This window comes from Apiospora kogelbergensis (genome assembly GCF_038363985.1).
Source record: "Apiospora kogelbergensis strain CBS 113332 chromosome Unknown utg000003l_segment0_segment0, whole genome shotgun sequence".
NCBI classification, from domain to species: domain Eukaryota; kingdom Fungi; phylum Ascomycota; class Sordariomycetes; order Amphisphaeriales; family Apiosporaceae; genus Apiospora; species Apiospora kogelbergensis.
Genome location: NW_027117420.1, coordinates 3491259 through 3507102, shown reverse-complemented (window position 1 = coordinate 3507102; position 15844 = coordinate 3491259). Strand labels below are relative to the sequence as shown.

Below are 15844 nucleotides of genomic sequence, written 5' to 3'. Positions count from 1 at the left end.
AGGAAAAAGGCTTTCCGGTCTTACCTTTCCAGTATGTATGTGTCTCTTGCGCTGCGTGCACCCGCAACCGGCCGGAATCACGTTGGAACGCGGGCCACGCACGAGACACAAGACGGACGAAGTTGAAGTGCAGGATGCCTGTCCTTGTGACCAGCGGCGTAGTAGGTAGGCAATTAATTGCCAATACAGGCAAGTTGTTCGATTTCATATCGGAGTGCCCAGCCCACCACCGCCTTGTGTTATGCTATGTATGCTGTGAATCTCCGACAGTTCCAAGCAATCAAATCCATCTGCCATCCACCGGAGTCAACTTACATACAGGGCAGGCATGAGGGGTCGCTGACAGATGATGATACGACCATCCGTCCATTAATCATCTTGTCGGTCAAGAAAAGATCTTGTTCTTCATGCGTGCAAGTGGGCGGCGATTGACGATGAGCGAGATCCACGCGAGGGACCCAAAAGAGAGTTCGAAGATGTGCATCTAACAACACCTCTCTAGGTGGCTAACCTTCCACAATGATTGTGCATACATAGTACGTCCTTGGCGTCATCCCCCAGCTGATATGAATATCTCCTGATGATTACAGTAAAATATTGTTGGCGTTTTCGCGGGCATACAGTACAAGTACAGCATGTACAGGTTCCCTGTGCCGCCGCCTTTTTTGTCAACTTGATAGCCGGATCTGAATCGAATCGAATGCACCTCTCCTCCGAGAGGGTCCAGGCAGTGATAGAATGGGCCAGACGACAGCAGGCAGACCAACAGGCGGGAGCGCCTCTTTCTTTCTTCTTCTTTTCTTTCGCGAGATGATATCGTATTGATGGCAAGTTCGAGTTCAAGTCAGGCTGCCCCATGGACGGCTAATTCCACCATCTCGGGGACCGCCATCGATGACCTTTGGCGGGATTTGATACTTTTAGATAGCCTGTTACCGCGCGCCGTCATCGTCCGCTTACTACCTTACGTAGCCAATCAGGCCCATGGCTGAACCACCGACGTCTCCATTTGGATGGACATGACACCGGAACCTGCTAGATATCACGAGTGCGCGAAGTGTTGGGCTAGAGCCAAGACACGAGATGGCTGTTCTTCACTCTTTCTAGGTTAGAGTCACCACCACGGGCTTCGTACTGCAGCTCGTTTCGTCGGTCGTAATCTACGATGACGAGCTGCGTCCGGCCGTGTACGTATTGCATGCTTGCAACATACGAATCTATACAAGTATCGCTTTCCTGCTAGATACGCAGCAAGACCCGCCAGCTAGGCTCTTGGAGACGATCGCTAATCAAAAGCCTCGGGCCATGACTCCCTACTCCCCATGGCCAATGATCGATACATAGATCATTGCTGCATAAAACATGCGTCCAAGGCAGAACCACAGACTATTGCCTGTGCCTTGATCAGCAAGTCTGCGATATTCCCATGTCATAATCCTTTTTCTCATCCTCGGTGGACTCGCATGCCCCCGCTCTTGACTCGGAGGTCAACCCAAAAACTAGAAACCCAATACTTTGCTCGGTGCTCACGAAATGTCGGCCAGGTTGCCCTTGGAGTGCCCGATCTGGCAATGGGGCAACCAATCACATCCCGTCCTTGTTAACACTTATGCGTTTCAGCGCCCATACCGACCGGTCATACCAAACACCATTGATGTACAGGACCTAGGTGTCCTAATATTATGTAGATGTTGACATTGATCTACATTAAGTAACCCCGAGCTATTCTCTGATAGGCTCACATGGCCGTCAGGAGCAAGACGTGTCTGCGTCCCGATTATAGAAATCGGGATTGTGAAATTGCACCCACGTAGGACAGGAGTGGCACGCCTTATGCATCTTCACCCTTTTTGTTCGTGGCGTAGTTATACGGAGCTCACGTCTGGCCTATTAGTCGGGTTTTGATTACCAATGGCCACCGTAGGTTTGGATATATGTACATGTTAGTAGGATTCGTCGCCATTATCGGTCAGCCGCTAGCATCTTATGAACAATTTTGAAGTGTGGTGCTGAAGGTGGGTGTTGCAGGGTTTGATCTGGATAGGTTTTTTCGGAATGTCGTGATGATCATGCCTGGCTTCAGTTACAAGGAGTGTCGAGATGGAGTCCGTTCTTTTCAGCGGCATCATCACCACCCGTGGCCTACTACCGTCTATCGCCCAACCCAACAGCACAACACAAACACCTAATAATAAGACCTGCGCACGCTACTACGCCTGGTGGGAAGAATGCCTGCAACGGTACCTCCCTACATCCCACTACGGACTGTAAGAAGTAACGCGATATGTACTGTACCGCGAGTACCTTAACGACACACCCTCTACCCCCGGAGCTCACTCAAGCCACAGCACCAGAGGGTTACAGGGGGCCAGGACATCAGCAACGAATGAAACAAGTTCACCATCATCACTCTAGACTGCTGCCGGGTTGCATTTCCGTGACTCTCAGGTCGAGACAGACAATAACGGCATCAAAGTCCTAGACCTGAACATGGACCCTGGATAGCGATGAAATACTTCAACTTGGGCAACCCGTGCCCTCCTCGGTTGAGCACACTAATGGGTTATGCAATCGAGCCCTGATGCTATTTTCAGCTACCATTCCAGGTTGGCAGTCGAAGGGGTTGTGGCGCCTCGAACTCGCTGCGGCCGGTGGCGGAGACGCTTTCAATGCTGCTACTACCAATACAAACATACATACATACTGCTGCCACTCACTACCTTGTCGTCCACCTGATTTGTGACAAGGGATCAAATATCAGGTACTTACCAAGACGGCGCTGTACAGCAACAAAAACTTGCCTCTTACACTCTCTGCCAGACAGACGACTAGTAACAAGCCTACTCGCGTGTACGTTGATTCCTATCGACGCATAGGCAGGCGCAAGAGGGTCTCGCCTCTCGCTCTCATGATTGGCTCGACCCCCTAGCCATTCTCTGTATGCAATGCTGTTCCCCCTCTTATGACTGACAGACATCATCCGTAACCAACCTCTTCCCGCGTGCCGATCTAACGGGAAACACTGCCTGGCTACGAAAAGAAATGCCCCTCCTTCCCATCAAGGATTTCAAGTGGAAGCCGGCTGGAAGCTGGCCGTCCGTCCTATCCTGGTTACCCACGCTCTAAAATTTCAGCTGCCAATGACTCGCTGCATGAGGGCCTACCCGCATGAGGTGGCCGCTCGGTGTCAAAACGACAGGTGATATCACACTCTTATTTTTCGATGCTCCGGGATGAACGGGGTCCATACCTGCGTTTCGGCCTGGGCCAACCTTGGAGACATCTTCATTTGATCCCTCTCGGGCTGCCTAGGCGGCAGACGCGCAATGGCACTTGCGATATACTAATACCTAGCCGTGGCCAGGGGCTGAGGCTAAGAGGGGGAGGTGATACCACTTGGCGATACTGACCTATGATGATTATAGTGCCATGTACCTTCGGTATACACTACGCCATTCGACCACATTGCGTCGTCGGAGTGCAGATTCGCAAACAGGAAGCTGGCCGATCTTGTTCCCAAATCTATTGCGAATGATTTGGTAATCTTGCACCCACATATTTGGCGAGCGGGCGCCTTCCCAAACGAATTGCCCAGGTGCCAGGCTGCCAGGCCTACTATTTGAGCGCTGATTCAGTGTCTCCCCAAGTTTCAAACTCAAAAACGCACCATGATGGGTTACCGGTATCCTTCGCGACGATATGCAATGAGGATGAGGAGCAAAGCACATCCACAACCTTTTTTCTCTCTTTCTTTCTGTCTCCATTTCTGACTTGCGTCACCATCACGGGTCCAGACTGTCGCGAATTGATACACTGACAGCAAGCGCATATCCGCAAGCACACGAGCATCCATGTAATGAACAGGAGATGGGCCAATACATGGCTCACATGTACACAACGATTTATACATCAGCCATACCGCAATTCTGCCGGCACCAGCAGCACCCTTTCGCACCCCGGATCCCGCCACAGCGAGAGCTAAGGATTACTGAAGCCTGCAGTAAAATGCTCGGCACATGATACAGACATTGATGAACCGAGTAGGTTAGGTAGTATTCTTCGTACTATCAGGCCCTGCTCTCGTAGAACATGGATATGCCAATGGTTTCAGCTGTGACAATATCATCCAGCCTTGGACCAAGTACGCTGGGAAACTAGTCCCCATGGGTCGTGGATAGGGATGACGGGCCTCCCAGACTCGAGACTTGACCAAGCACCTAATTGTTGGGTGATTCCGTGCGTGGGGGTGTTGGGCAGAACAGATCGATGAAGCGTCGCACCCGATCGAACAAACAAATTTGGCAAGAGACCAATATCACACATCACACGAGATTGCTAGGCCCTTCATCATCCTTTCGTAACAGCCGAATACCTTTAGTGGTGGTGTGTTGTGTGTGTATGAGAAATGCGAGGAATGCCTAGTCGACGTTCTGGCCCCCAAACCCCTCACCCCTGCCGGGCGGCCGAAATTCTTACCTTGCACACGACACACGGCGTTGAAGGAATAGAGCTATATTCTTAGTCGTTAGCTGATATGTCCCCTACGAAGCGACGCTATCGTCGTAAGGGGTTATTGACTTTTGAGCGCCTGGTCTGTAGTTGCCTGCTCGCCGGGATGTGGTTCCTTTCTGTCAGCCACCGTGAGATCCTGGTACAAAGCCCGGCAGAGAGCAAGGTCAAATGCAAGTCTGTTGTGTCCGTACAGTGTACAGTAGTAGTCTGGTGTAAATTGGCATCGGTAGGCCTAGGCATCGGTATCGAAAGGCTGGTGACCACCTTCCACTCGCCTGTGGACCCCTGGAGGGCTTGCTTGATACCATATTTACGACATTAGGAGTGTGCTTGTCATTTTGCCCAGACATCGACCGGCCGACTGACTCTGTCCACGGGAACGAGGCAACCTCCTTGTCCAAGCCAAGGAGAGCTTGTGTCGTCGTGCTTGAATACCTAAAAATGAACACAGCCGGGCCGTCCATGAACCCCGTCGACTATTCTTGGTATCTGTCCATACATATGCAATGTACCTAAAACGGATCTTGCCAGCCTGTATCTATATCTCCCTTCGATATTGGGCACATGAAGATATGTTTTTAGAGATCCAATGTGTCCAATCAGAAGACTATGTAGATACTTCCTTGATAGGCTTAGATCGGCCAGCTCCTTTTCCTTTCCCCGTCCTACTCTTACACCAGGTGCACCCTGATGATTGCCCCTCCCTGCCGATTTCATCTCGAGATAATTGCCAGGCCGAACGAATAAGTTCGTTTTCTGTCCCAGACCGAGCCGGCAGCCTCTCCTTATGCTTCTGCTCAGCAGTGGATTGGAAACGGCCCTGCCTGCGGGGTTTTACGGTACTACATCGTATACACACGTTTGCTTGTACTTACACTTACACGTACATGGACGCGCACACCGTCCATTAAGTGGCAGGTGGGTGAATTTCACAGTATCGGATGCTGTTGTTTCCACATCCCCGGTCCCGTCCGACTAATATCCGTCCCGTTCGTTGGACACGGCACCCCCCAACCCCCAAACGGTTTTGCAGACTTATTTGGTACATCCTTCCAGACCCAACACGAAGAAATGCCACAATGTACGGGAAGACGGGGTACCTGTATCTACACCACACCACACTTCCCTTCCCCTTTACTCGGTCGGCATCTGGCCAATCCTCGGCCTACCACTGCCGACTAGTAAACCTACTTGCTCACCTACCCAAAAATGTGGTCGGTGGTCTCGTAAGAAAATGTCTTATCAGAGCCAGTAGTCCGTCCCCTGTGGACACCATTCCTATCCCATTTTTTCCTTCTTGCTCCTCCTTCTTTTCTTACCCCTTCCCTGGCTGGAAGCGATGCGGGCAAGCCGAGCCGTTCGATTATTTCTGGTGGTGGAAAGAAAAGAAAAGTGATTGATCCATTCGCTAAACGAGCAAACGCGCCGTCCCACGGACAACCCCTCCCTTTTTCAGGCCTTTCCATAGCAGATCCCTCACTCTGTCTAGCAGGCTAACCCAAGTACCTACTCAACCATCCCCCCGCCCTGCATCCATCCATTTGAAATAGCGCGCCGCCCCCTTCGGTCGAAAAGGCCTCGCGGCGAAACCTCACACCTCCCCGCGGCTTACACAAGGCAGCAGAGAGATGTGGAAGGGAAGGTGCGAGAACAAAGTGTGATGGAACCATCGTCCGCATGATCCGGAGTTTGCCCATATCCTGCAATCAAGGAAACATAGCGGTAAACCATTTGACAGATGGCTAAAACAAGTTGACTCTGCTACTGCTGTGGTTAGCAAATCGTCTCCTCAAAGGGGTACTGAGTAGGTACTCCGTACTACAAGAAGTCTGTTTTAGTCACACTACAACCAAACGACCAAGCCAGCTCAGCCTATTAGCCAGTCCAGCCCCTGAGTTGTGAGCAGCCAACGTATCCCGTCAGCCATCTCTCGCTTCAGCATAGGAGAGAACAAATCCCCTCCCCGTGGTGATTGATTGATGATGGGCTGCGCAACGGGATCCATCGAAAGGACACCCAAATAGATTCCTCTGGATGCACAGGCATGTCATGCACACCCAATACCAACTGCCTGTCAATGTGCGCCATGTTCTTGGACGACGATTTGACGACGTAAGGCTGTTTATTCCCTGACTCGACATCCATCGCCGAGGGAATTCCGAAATCCTACTGCCTACCGCGACCAACAGACCATCTAACTATGCGTATTGGAAACTGCAGGGCGGCCATCGCGGGCGAGCGGGCGCGGATGATGGAGAAGGCTAAGCTGTGAAGAAAGCCGTCGCGTACGCACTGCTTCGTCATCCATCATGTCCGCTTTCGTATCTGAGAAAGGGAGCATGTGTTCGCCTTCTTTTCTTTACGAGAGAAAGGACAATGTACACCGTCTCTTGCCCCTTTGAAGCATGTACGGTACGGGTGATTTGATTCAATGATTTCGCGAGTCTTGCGCTTCGATTTGTTTTTGTCTGTCTAGCCAACCTGCATCACCCGGCTCAGGTCTCACTTCTCAGCCGATTGAATAAATGCAAGATTGGACATAGGTAGCCTCAACGTTTAATTTGCCAAGAGGAGGGAGGTACCACCGGCAATGGACGCCGTCGCACCAGAATGCCTGGTTGGATGAGGTTCTAGAATCATATCTTTTACGGTTATCCTCTGTCTCCTTTTGCCTTGCTCGGTACCAAACAATATGTGAATGAATCGCATAAGCGCACGTCGTGAACGATTAGTCAATCGTCAGATTCACTCCACATTTCTCCACTGCTTCTCAATAAACTTTATATATTTGCAGATAACCTAGTTTTTATCTATCAATTGTATGAAACTCAGCATCTTGGCGCAGGGGAAGCGCGCCGGGCTCATAACCCGGAGGTCCTTGGATCGAAACCAAGAGATGCTAAGCATATTTATTTTTTTATTTTTGTTCACTCATCAAATCTGTTTTTGTCTATTGGGAATTCACAGTCTCGACACCTACTGTATTTCTCTGTCTCTCCCTTCAACCAAAGTAATCGTGCTCATCTCGCTACCTCTTGCTGCTGTCACCTTCACACCTCGTATTTGAGGGTTGTGCAATCAACCATGGACCCATTGATATGTTATTGCTAATAATTGTCAATGTTGCATTGGCAAACGACCTGCAATGCCCGTGCCATTGTGAAGCTTGGATGTACAACAGGGAAGGACGGAAGGCGCCACATCGTCGTCACGCGCACACTGCAGAAGATGAGAAGCATGAGTCAAGTCATGCGCCTCCGCCTCTGCCTACGCCTACGAGCGCACGCACGGCACGTCCAACTTGACACGTCCAACTTGATTTATTGAGCGGCTCTATGTGGATCAGTTTTCGCATCCTGGCTTAATCTGAAATCCGAATGCGCGCATCCAGTCGATACTGGGAGTCTAATATCGTCAGCCCACGCCATGTCCTCACATGGGCCTGCAGGCAACCACAGGAAGCTAAAGACTTCTTGAATCCATCCATCTAGATCTATCATACGGAGAAGAAGCCGATATTCTTAGTTGATCCAATGAGGCTTCAGCACGATAGGCGCGGCACCATCCGGTGTGTGTATCTTGAGAATTATCCATTGCTACGAGTACATAGTAGCTTGACGAGTTCAGCCTCCTGACTTATGTTGGCTGCTAGCAATGTGTACAGCCAAAGCTTATGTAGGCAGCAATGTCTAAATGTGCTGCTACGTTGAAGTCCTGCACTGGCGAAAGTGAGGACACATCGTGACAGCCATTATAGCCTCTGAGCTTCAACGAGTCCGCTTGATCTTGAGTGGAGGCGATATCGCCTGCTGCCAGTCCGACATATCATCGGCCGACATGAACGCCGCCTGGGACTTGGCCACTGCGATATACTCGACCCCAGGCACACGCGAGCCGTTCTTGAAGTCGCCGCCCTATCCCCAAAATCCGGCGTTTGCGTAAGCCGGCTGGCCAAACTCCATGGGGAGATCGCCCACCGTCTTGCTTGACGCCGCGTCCCGGAGCTCCGTCACCACCCGACGCGGCGCCACTGCTGAGTCGAAGTGAGGTTGGGAAACGGTCCCGGCAACTCCACAGTGCCACCGGGCTCGATAGTGCTGCCGTCCGGCCGCTGCCATGCCATCGAGTGCATCGCCGGCGTTGTGTCGATGCTACCGGCCAACCCCATGTAGGGGATAGTGTAGTCGAAACCGTCCGACCCGTTGAGCGCCAGAAACCCCGAGAACACGGGCAGCCGCGTCTTGTTGACCCCTGGCGGGTCCGACGCTGTAACTTCGACCATGGCTTTGCCGCCGTTATCGGCGATGGTTATCCGTGTGTGCCTGCCAGGTACGAGAGAATCGCCGCGTCGGACGTGTAAAGCTCGCTGGTAAGATCATCCCCGTTACCCAGACTCCACGCGCTGAAGCCGCTCATCCGCCCACCGCTTCGTTTGGTGCCATCGATCAGCTCACGCGTCTTGCCCGCCGTCATGCAGTAGTTGTTGCCTCGGGGAAGTGAAAAATGCGATGGCTCAGGTCCGGGACACTGTTTTTAGGAATCAGATTCCGACAATCGTCGCTGCGATCATCTTCAGCCCCGACCAGAGTGGCCGCGTCACATCTTCCCAACCTCTCGCCCCGGAACCAGGCTCCCATCTCGCCAGGCAAACTCGCTCACTTTGCCGTCGGGGAAGGGATCACTGGTGGTTTGGGGGTGTTCTCGCATCGGGGAGACGGCTACAACTTCCTCGAGCGTCTTGATTCCAGTAGGGGTATCCTCCACTCCCTTCTGGCCATCGTCTTGGTTCATGCCAGCGGCCCCATTGTAGTTGATCTGGATCGAGACCATGTTCAGGATCTTCCCGGTCAAGCCCACCCGAAGAGACGTCTGGATGCCGAGCTCATTTGACAGTTTTCCCCAGGACCCATCATCCTGCGTAGATAATCAATTGCCGGGTCCAGAAATACAGCCTACATGAAAGTCTTATAGTGTATTCCCAACAGGACCTCCCTGCGGTTCCCGATAGAAAGGTGAATGTATTACTTACGTATCTGTAGTTGTCCTTGAAAGCGACGATGCATGCGCCCTTGACAACAAGGGACTCTGGCTGGGCCGCCATTAGGGGACTGGCCGCGTCAATCTCAGTGTGAGCACCATGATCTTCGCCGACTTTTAGGACGCCGTGGGCTTGAAGCGAGGGATTGAAGAAAGATAGGAAGGGCAATGCCCATAGTAAAGAATATAAGGACATGGCTGGCAAGGGAACGAGTGTTGGGAACTGGCTTGAGGCAAGAAACCACGGGGGTGGTATGAAAACTAAGAGGAAGGGACAAGCTGGGAGAGGGTCACCGAGCCGTAAGGAGAGCATCCTAGCAGGACATTTCATGCACTGCTTCGATGAACGTATAAGTACGTGACGCAAAGTATGGACGGTTTTCACAATCGTTGGTTGTGTATGTCAATTTCCTCATATTCCCAACTCCCCAATCACTATGCAATCATCCTAGAACTAGACAGGCATGCCGCTTTGCTTATACCTACGCGATATCGCATGCACGCCTCATACATTTTCTTTCCAGGCCAAAAGTGTGAAATTCGAACACCACCAAGGGTCTGTTACTTTATGGTTTGAGTGAAAACACGGGAAACGTTACTGTGGCGGGCGAGCTCTCCTTCTCCTATTTTGTTGGTTGGCCCTTTTCCCGTAGCCGAGCAGCCCTTGTGGATGCTAAAATGTAGAGATCACTTCATTATAAAACATGTATGGCAATAGGTTACTCGCCGCTGCTGACATTCAAGACTATATAGTTTTATTCAGCTCCTTCATCCATTGCCTACGGGCATCCTGTCGAATGGCTCAGTCGGAAGATTGTGATACCCAAAAGTCTCCCTACACTATGAACGTTTTTTTGATAAAACCGTCCCGCGCTTACCAAATTTAGGACCCAGAACAGCGCTTTCTCTCTTTAACGTGTATTTTCACCAGTCTGATCGGAGTAGGAGTGGCCAGGTGAGCATTACGGGCCAGTCCGAAATATCCCTAAATTCCTTTTGTGACCCCTTATCTCTGGAGAGAATTAATGCTCCCGGTATAATTCATCTCCGGGGCTGAATCAAAGGCGAGGGTAGCCTCACACTGTGAGCTTTCTATTTCTGCCAGGCTGAGCTTGGAATCACCTCAGAGATATTCGAAAGGAAGATGCCAAACAGCGACTTCCTGGTGGCTCGACACCATCGTCCCTGGAAATAATACGAATGAGTACTTGGCTGGGTACCGTGAAGAGAAGGCAGCGTAATGACTTATAGGCGACGTGACGCGGCGTAACATGTAACATGACTATGGGAAACTAGTCCTCATGTTATGAGGGAGCCTGGGCCTTAGCTGACTATAGGTTTTCAGCTTTGAGACAAGAGATAGCTTCATCAAATCTTCCATCAGCTGTTCTTAAAGCCTTTGAAACTGGACCTTTCTAGACTCACAAATCGCAGATCCTGTTTCGAGTCGTTTGGATTAGTGCCAAATATGATAATCATTTCACCATAGGACTCTCCGAATCCGAAGACGAGTGTGATTTTGCCGATCTAACAATGTGTCAAATGAGTAGCTCGACAGGTGTCAAATCCAAGAAGTGGAATTCCGACCCGATCTCTCTAGTGCCTGCTGATGTTTGACTCGTCGGCCCTAATTGGCCGGCCCAGACCGGATATCGTCCCTGTTGTGTGGGAAAGAAGAGATGAAACTCCACAGGCCTTCGTTTCATGCAGTTACATCCGCGTTGCAAGACTACAGAGAACCGCTCGTCACTTCTGCCGCATTCTTCCATAGATGCGCTGGGTAGATGATGTTAGCAAGCTGGGATCAAAGATGCTTCTGCTGGGAAAGCGCCCTTTTCTTTCGTCTAGAGTCCCTACTGTTTCCTCTCTTGATATCACTCCTGTAAGCCTGGCTGGCTTGACATCTTGTTGAGATTGAACAGGAGATAAATACATTATGATTCTCAAAAATGTCTCGCATTGCCCCTGACTTCCAGCTTTTTGAATTATATCATAGGAAAGGCTGATGAAAAGGCAGACGAGGACGCGGCCCGGGAAAGGGGCTCATGGTTTCCCCGGTATAGTACAAACAGTAATCATCAGCTGGTTCAAGGTTCTGGTTTAAATATGTTTGATTTGAGTATATAGTTTTCGTTGTTTTTCCCAAGCCCCGGTGCCTGAGTAATCCCGCCCGGGAAGCTTTACGCCACTCGTATTTGCCCTCGTGAGCAGCCAAACTATTGATTGTGTGGTGTTCAATATGATGATTCGAATCAGTGAGAGAAGAAAGCGCTTAAGAGTCCTTTCTCCCTAGCATCGGGCGGAAAATGTTCTTTGAGCCTGTGCTCGTGCGGGTCGTCGAAGGCGTCAGGGTCGAAGTCTCGGCCTTTTCCGAGGACGCCGAAGGCCGCGTTCTCTTTAGGCGCCGCAGGGGGCTTCGAGGAGGTCTCCCAGATAATGCGGCTTCTCGGCCCCCGGAGCGGCAACCATGCGCAGCATTTTCGCTTAAAAGAGCTTCTCGGTGTCGCTCCTGGATACGCCTGGATACTCCTGCGATCCTCTGGTAAGCGATGTGGTTTTATAAGGAAATAATCATCAGAAGGAAAGAACAGCCTACTTTGTCAATTACAGCTGCACAACAAGTCGATCAAACCGGGCAGCAAAGAGGATTAGGAGCTATTTCTATGAATGTGTATGTCCAAGAGGCCTGCTTGGAGATAGGGGTTTCTTACGGATCACCATCTGGCGGCCGCTGCATTTGGGGTCATGGTTTATATATACTTCTTGGACTTGGCATCCATCCAAACGGGCGTGGTCATTTCTTCTGGAAGAAACTCATCATGTTTAAACGTTGACTTGGCTCTGTATCGCTTGGCTCTGGTGCTGCGATGACAGGAAGGGCCAAGATTTGACATCAGATCAGGCCACTGGGCGTGGCTGGAGTTGCCACACCAATGCTGCATGCAGGCTCCCGGTGCTGTGTTGGAGGCGGCGATGGGCTGATGGACGGGCGATATAGCAGGCGCTTATAGGCTCACGAGCATCGCAAATACACAGGTCGACCAAAGCCGTGCCATGAACAGGCGTCTTCAGAAGCTTGTTAGCCGCCAAGCCGCGACGAATGCAGTCGCAAGGCTGCCAAGGGGAACCCAGGAAAAGTTTGATTCTGTTTAAGTCTATTGCTTGCGACATTAGCGCGCCGCCAGATCGTCCGGAGTTGCGCCAAGCCGCGCGCCGGGGGCAGGGATTCGAGAGGGAAAAGCTTTGAGCTCTCTTTTAACCTCGTCCGCCTCTCTCAGACGTCCTGCCCTTCAGCGTCGTCACTCTGACACCCGCCAGAACCGTTAGAGACGCGAGGAGAGCCTGTCCGATGATCCCCTGAGTCGACCAGACGGCCCTCCATGGAACGACGATTCATTCTAGCCTGGAAGCCCCTTGGGCCTCCGGCTCCCGCTCAGCTGCGGCCTGGGACGACATGGGACGGCCGCGTAGCTTACCGTACGGCAGCGACAAACCTAGATGACACACACAGGACGCGACTGTTTCGATGCAACAGGCTCGCATACAGAAGGCAGAGCCGGCTTCAACGCAGGAAATAGGAGAACAGGGGACCCAACTCAAATGCCCCCAGGACACGAGACCCTCTCCCTAAACCAAACCACGGAGCCCCAAGATGGGCGGAAGTGCCCTTACGACTAATGGTCGAACCCAAAAGGGGCCGCTCGGAAAGCCGGAAGGCTTGCGAGGCCCCAGAGACGCTGATCGGCCTCCGCATCCTCCCTCTCGTCGTTCCATCTCAGCTCCCCGATATAAAGCTTCTGGCCTGCGATCTCTCTTTTCCCCTTGGACAAAACCACCATCTCCCGATCTGTTTGCCTGCTCCACCAGCAAACCCCCTTGCCTTGGCGGCCACGATCCAGTTTCCTGCAGACACCCAAAGCTTAAACACAGAACACCCGAAGAAACAGGAGTCAGTGGATTTCTGGGCATCGTCAACACTCGTGCAGGGCGCCATCCGTTCATTCTGATACTACCAAGACAAATACCAAGACTTCACCTCTTCGATATCTCGCCCATCTTCGCTCCCAGTGCACGCTTTTCTTCCTCTCGGCAACGGCAGCATAGCCCCTATATACAAAACCCTCGATGTCTCGGCATTTTCTTAGCAACCCTTCTTTCTTCGCCCTCGTCGTCTCTCTTTCAAAACTTAATTGTTTGAATAATCCTCTCTCGGCATGCTCCAAGTAGGTTCGTCCGATTCGGACAGCAGCAGTGAGGGAAAAAGATGGCGCTGTGTGGAGATCCGATCGGCCTCGTGGTTTATCTCCTTGGTCGTCAACTTGGCCGCCCTGACAGTTAGTGCTTCCCCCCACCCACAATATGTTTCCCTTCCCGCCCGGCTTGGCCATCATCCGGCTGCGCCGACTGTTTGCCGCATGATACTGACACGGAGACCCCGTCGTAGGATAGTATGTTCTTTGGCCTCATTGTGCCATTCCTGCCGAACCTACTGAAAGATCGCGTCGGTCTGGTGGACGATGCGGAGAGTAAGTTGCACCATCCACTACCCCGGTTCCATGACACATCAGAGCGAACATAAGTGACTAATGGGATTTGTCATATAGTCCAGCTATGGAACTCGGTACTTGTCGGAGTATATGGTGGTGCCGTTTTCGTTGGCTCTCGTAAGTAAATATATATCTATATCTATATATCACCCCATACATCCGCAATGACCTCGTATCTTGATCGCTAACCCTCACCAAAGCCATCTTTGGCTGGTTCGCCGATAAGGCGACGAGCCGAAAGATTCCTCTCCTTCTGGGCTACGTTTCGTTGGCGGCCTCGACCGTGCTGCTGCATCTGGGCAACAGCCTCGGGCTCCTCGTGCTCGGCCGCCTCTTCCAGGGGCTCTCGTCGGCCTGCGTCTCGAGCGTCGGCTTTGCCATCCTGTTCGATGCCTTCGGGACCGAGGATGCCGGCAGCGCCATGGGCTGGGTGGCTGCGTCCCTCGACGCCGGAGGGTTCATCGGCCCCGCCCTGGCGGGCATTCTCTTCAACGCGGGCGGCGAGAAGGCCGTCTTCATCTTCGCCTACGCTTTCATCGCCTTCGACATCCTGCTGGGCGTGCTGATCATCATAGACCGCAGACAGCCGGACATCAAGCTGCCGCTCTCGACATCGTCGGCGTCTTCGTCTGACTCGGATTCAGACTCGGAGGATTCTTCGACGGCTGTGGCGTCTACCAATGCCTCCGACAGCGAAGACAACAGCGGTAAGACGGGGAAGAGCAGCAGCGAGAAGACCACCGCCATTGCCGAGCCACCACTGACTTCGACCGCGATTGCCACGCGCCCTGAAGGGGTCAGTTTCAGGCGCCTCATGCTGAACCCGCGCCTCCTTGCCGCCTTCACGGGCTGGCTGGTCGTGGGCAGCTTCGAGACGGCCTTCGACAGCGTCCTGCCCATCTTCGTGGAGCAGACGTACCACTGGGCCGTCATCGGTGCCGGCCTGATCTTCCTGGGCTTCTACCTTCCCGGCATCATCGTCAGCCCCATCTGCGGCTACCTCATGGACCGCATCCGCAACTCGCCCCGCATCTTGTGCTTCGCGGGCTTCGCCGTGTCGGGCCCGGCCTTTATCCTGATGGGCCTCACCGAGGGCCCTCAGGTCAGCAAGCAGGCCCTGCTGTGCGTGCTGCTGAGCCTGATCGGCATCGGCACGGGCCTGTCCGGCCCGCCCCTCCTCAAGGAAGTCGGCACCGTCGTCGAGCTGGCCGAGCGGGAGAACCCCGGGGCCTACGGGCCCAAGGGCGCCACGGCGCGGGCTTACGGCGTGCACAATGCCGCCTTCGCCATCGGCAACCTGATCGGCCCCGTCCTGGCCGGCGCCATGAAGGCTGCCTTCGGCTGGACCACGATGGGCTGGGTGTTTGGCGTCATGAGCATCGTCATGGGGGCCGTCGTCGTGTGCTCGCTGGAGGGCTGGATTTGGAACTCCTCTATGAACTTCTCGCGGACCCGCCGGCCCATCATCGGCTCGGCGGAGATAGAGGTGGTGGAGGAGGCTACCGTGTAATAGTATATTAGACTCGGGGCAAGGTTGTGTCAGTCGATTCTATGTGTGAGCGAACCAGGGGTATACACATATACTCGTCCTTGAAAGTCAAACAGTATTTAAAATAATTACGATAACGAAGAATAAATGACAGCTTTACGAATCAATTGAATAGCAAGTATGAAAATTGTCCTTTCGGCATTTTGATTCACATAGCGGTCCTCACTCAAGTCAACCGGACAGTATTACATTTGCACAA

The 15844-nt window shown here is 52.5% G+C and overlaps 3 protein-coding genes across 3 annotated transcripts; 1 reads left to right on the top strand and 2 right to left on the bottom strand.

Moving 5' to 3' along the window:
* Window positions 1-8521: 8521 nt before the first annotated feature.
* Window positions 8522-8794, bottom strand: PG998_005891 (uncharacterized protein; the record flags this gene model as incomplete). Its single annotated transcript, XM_066872709.1, has 1 exon — window positions 8522-8794. One exon carries the CDS (start codon window positions 8792-8794, stop codon window positions 8522-8524), a length of 273 nt encoding a protein of 90 aa, XP_066732806.1.
* A 26-nt stretch (window positions 8795-8820) lies between these two features.
* Window positions 8821-9745, bottom strand: PG998_005890 (uncharacterized protein; the record flags this gene model as incomplete). Its single annotated transcript, XM_066872708.1, has 3 exons — window positions 8821-9039; window positions 9172-9426; window positions 9542-9745. 3 exons carry the CDS (start codon window positions 9743-9745, stop codon window positions 8821-8823), a joined length of 678 nt encoding a protein of 225 aa, XP_066732805.1.
* A 4254-nt stretch (window positions 9746-13999) lies between these two features.
* On the top strand, window positions 14000-15606 carry PG998_005889 (uncharacterized protein; the record flags this gene model as incomplete). Its single annotated transcript, XM_066872707.1, has 3 exons — window positions 14000-14075; window positions 14154-14213; window positions 14297-15606. 3 exons carry the CDS (start codon window positions 14000-14002, stop codon window positions 15604-15606), a joined length of 1446 nt encoding a protein of 481 aa, XP_066732804.1.
* Between the last annotated feature and the right edge of the window lie 238 nt (window positions 15607-15844).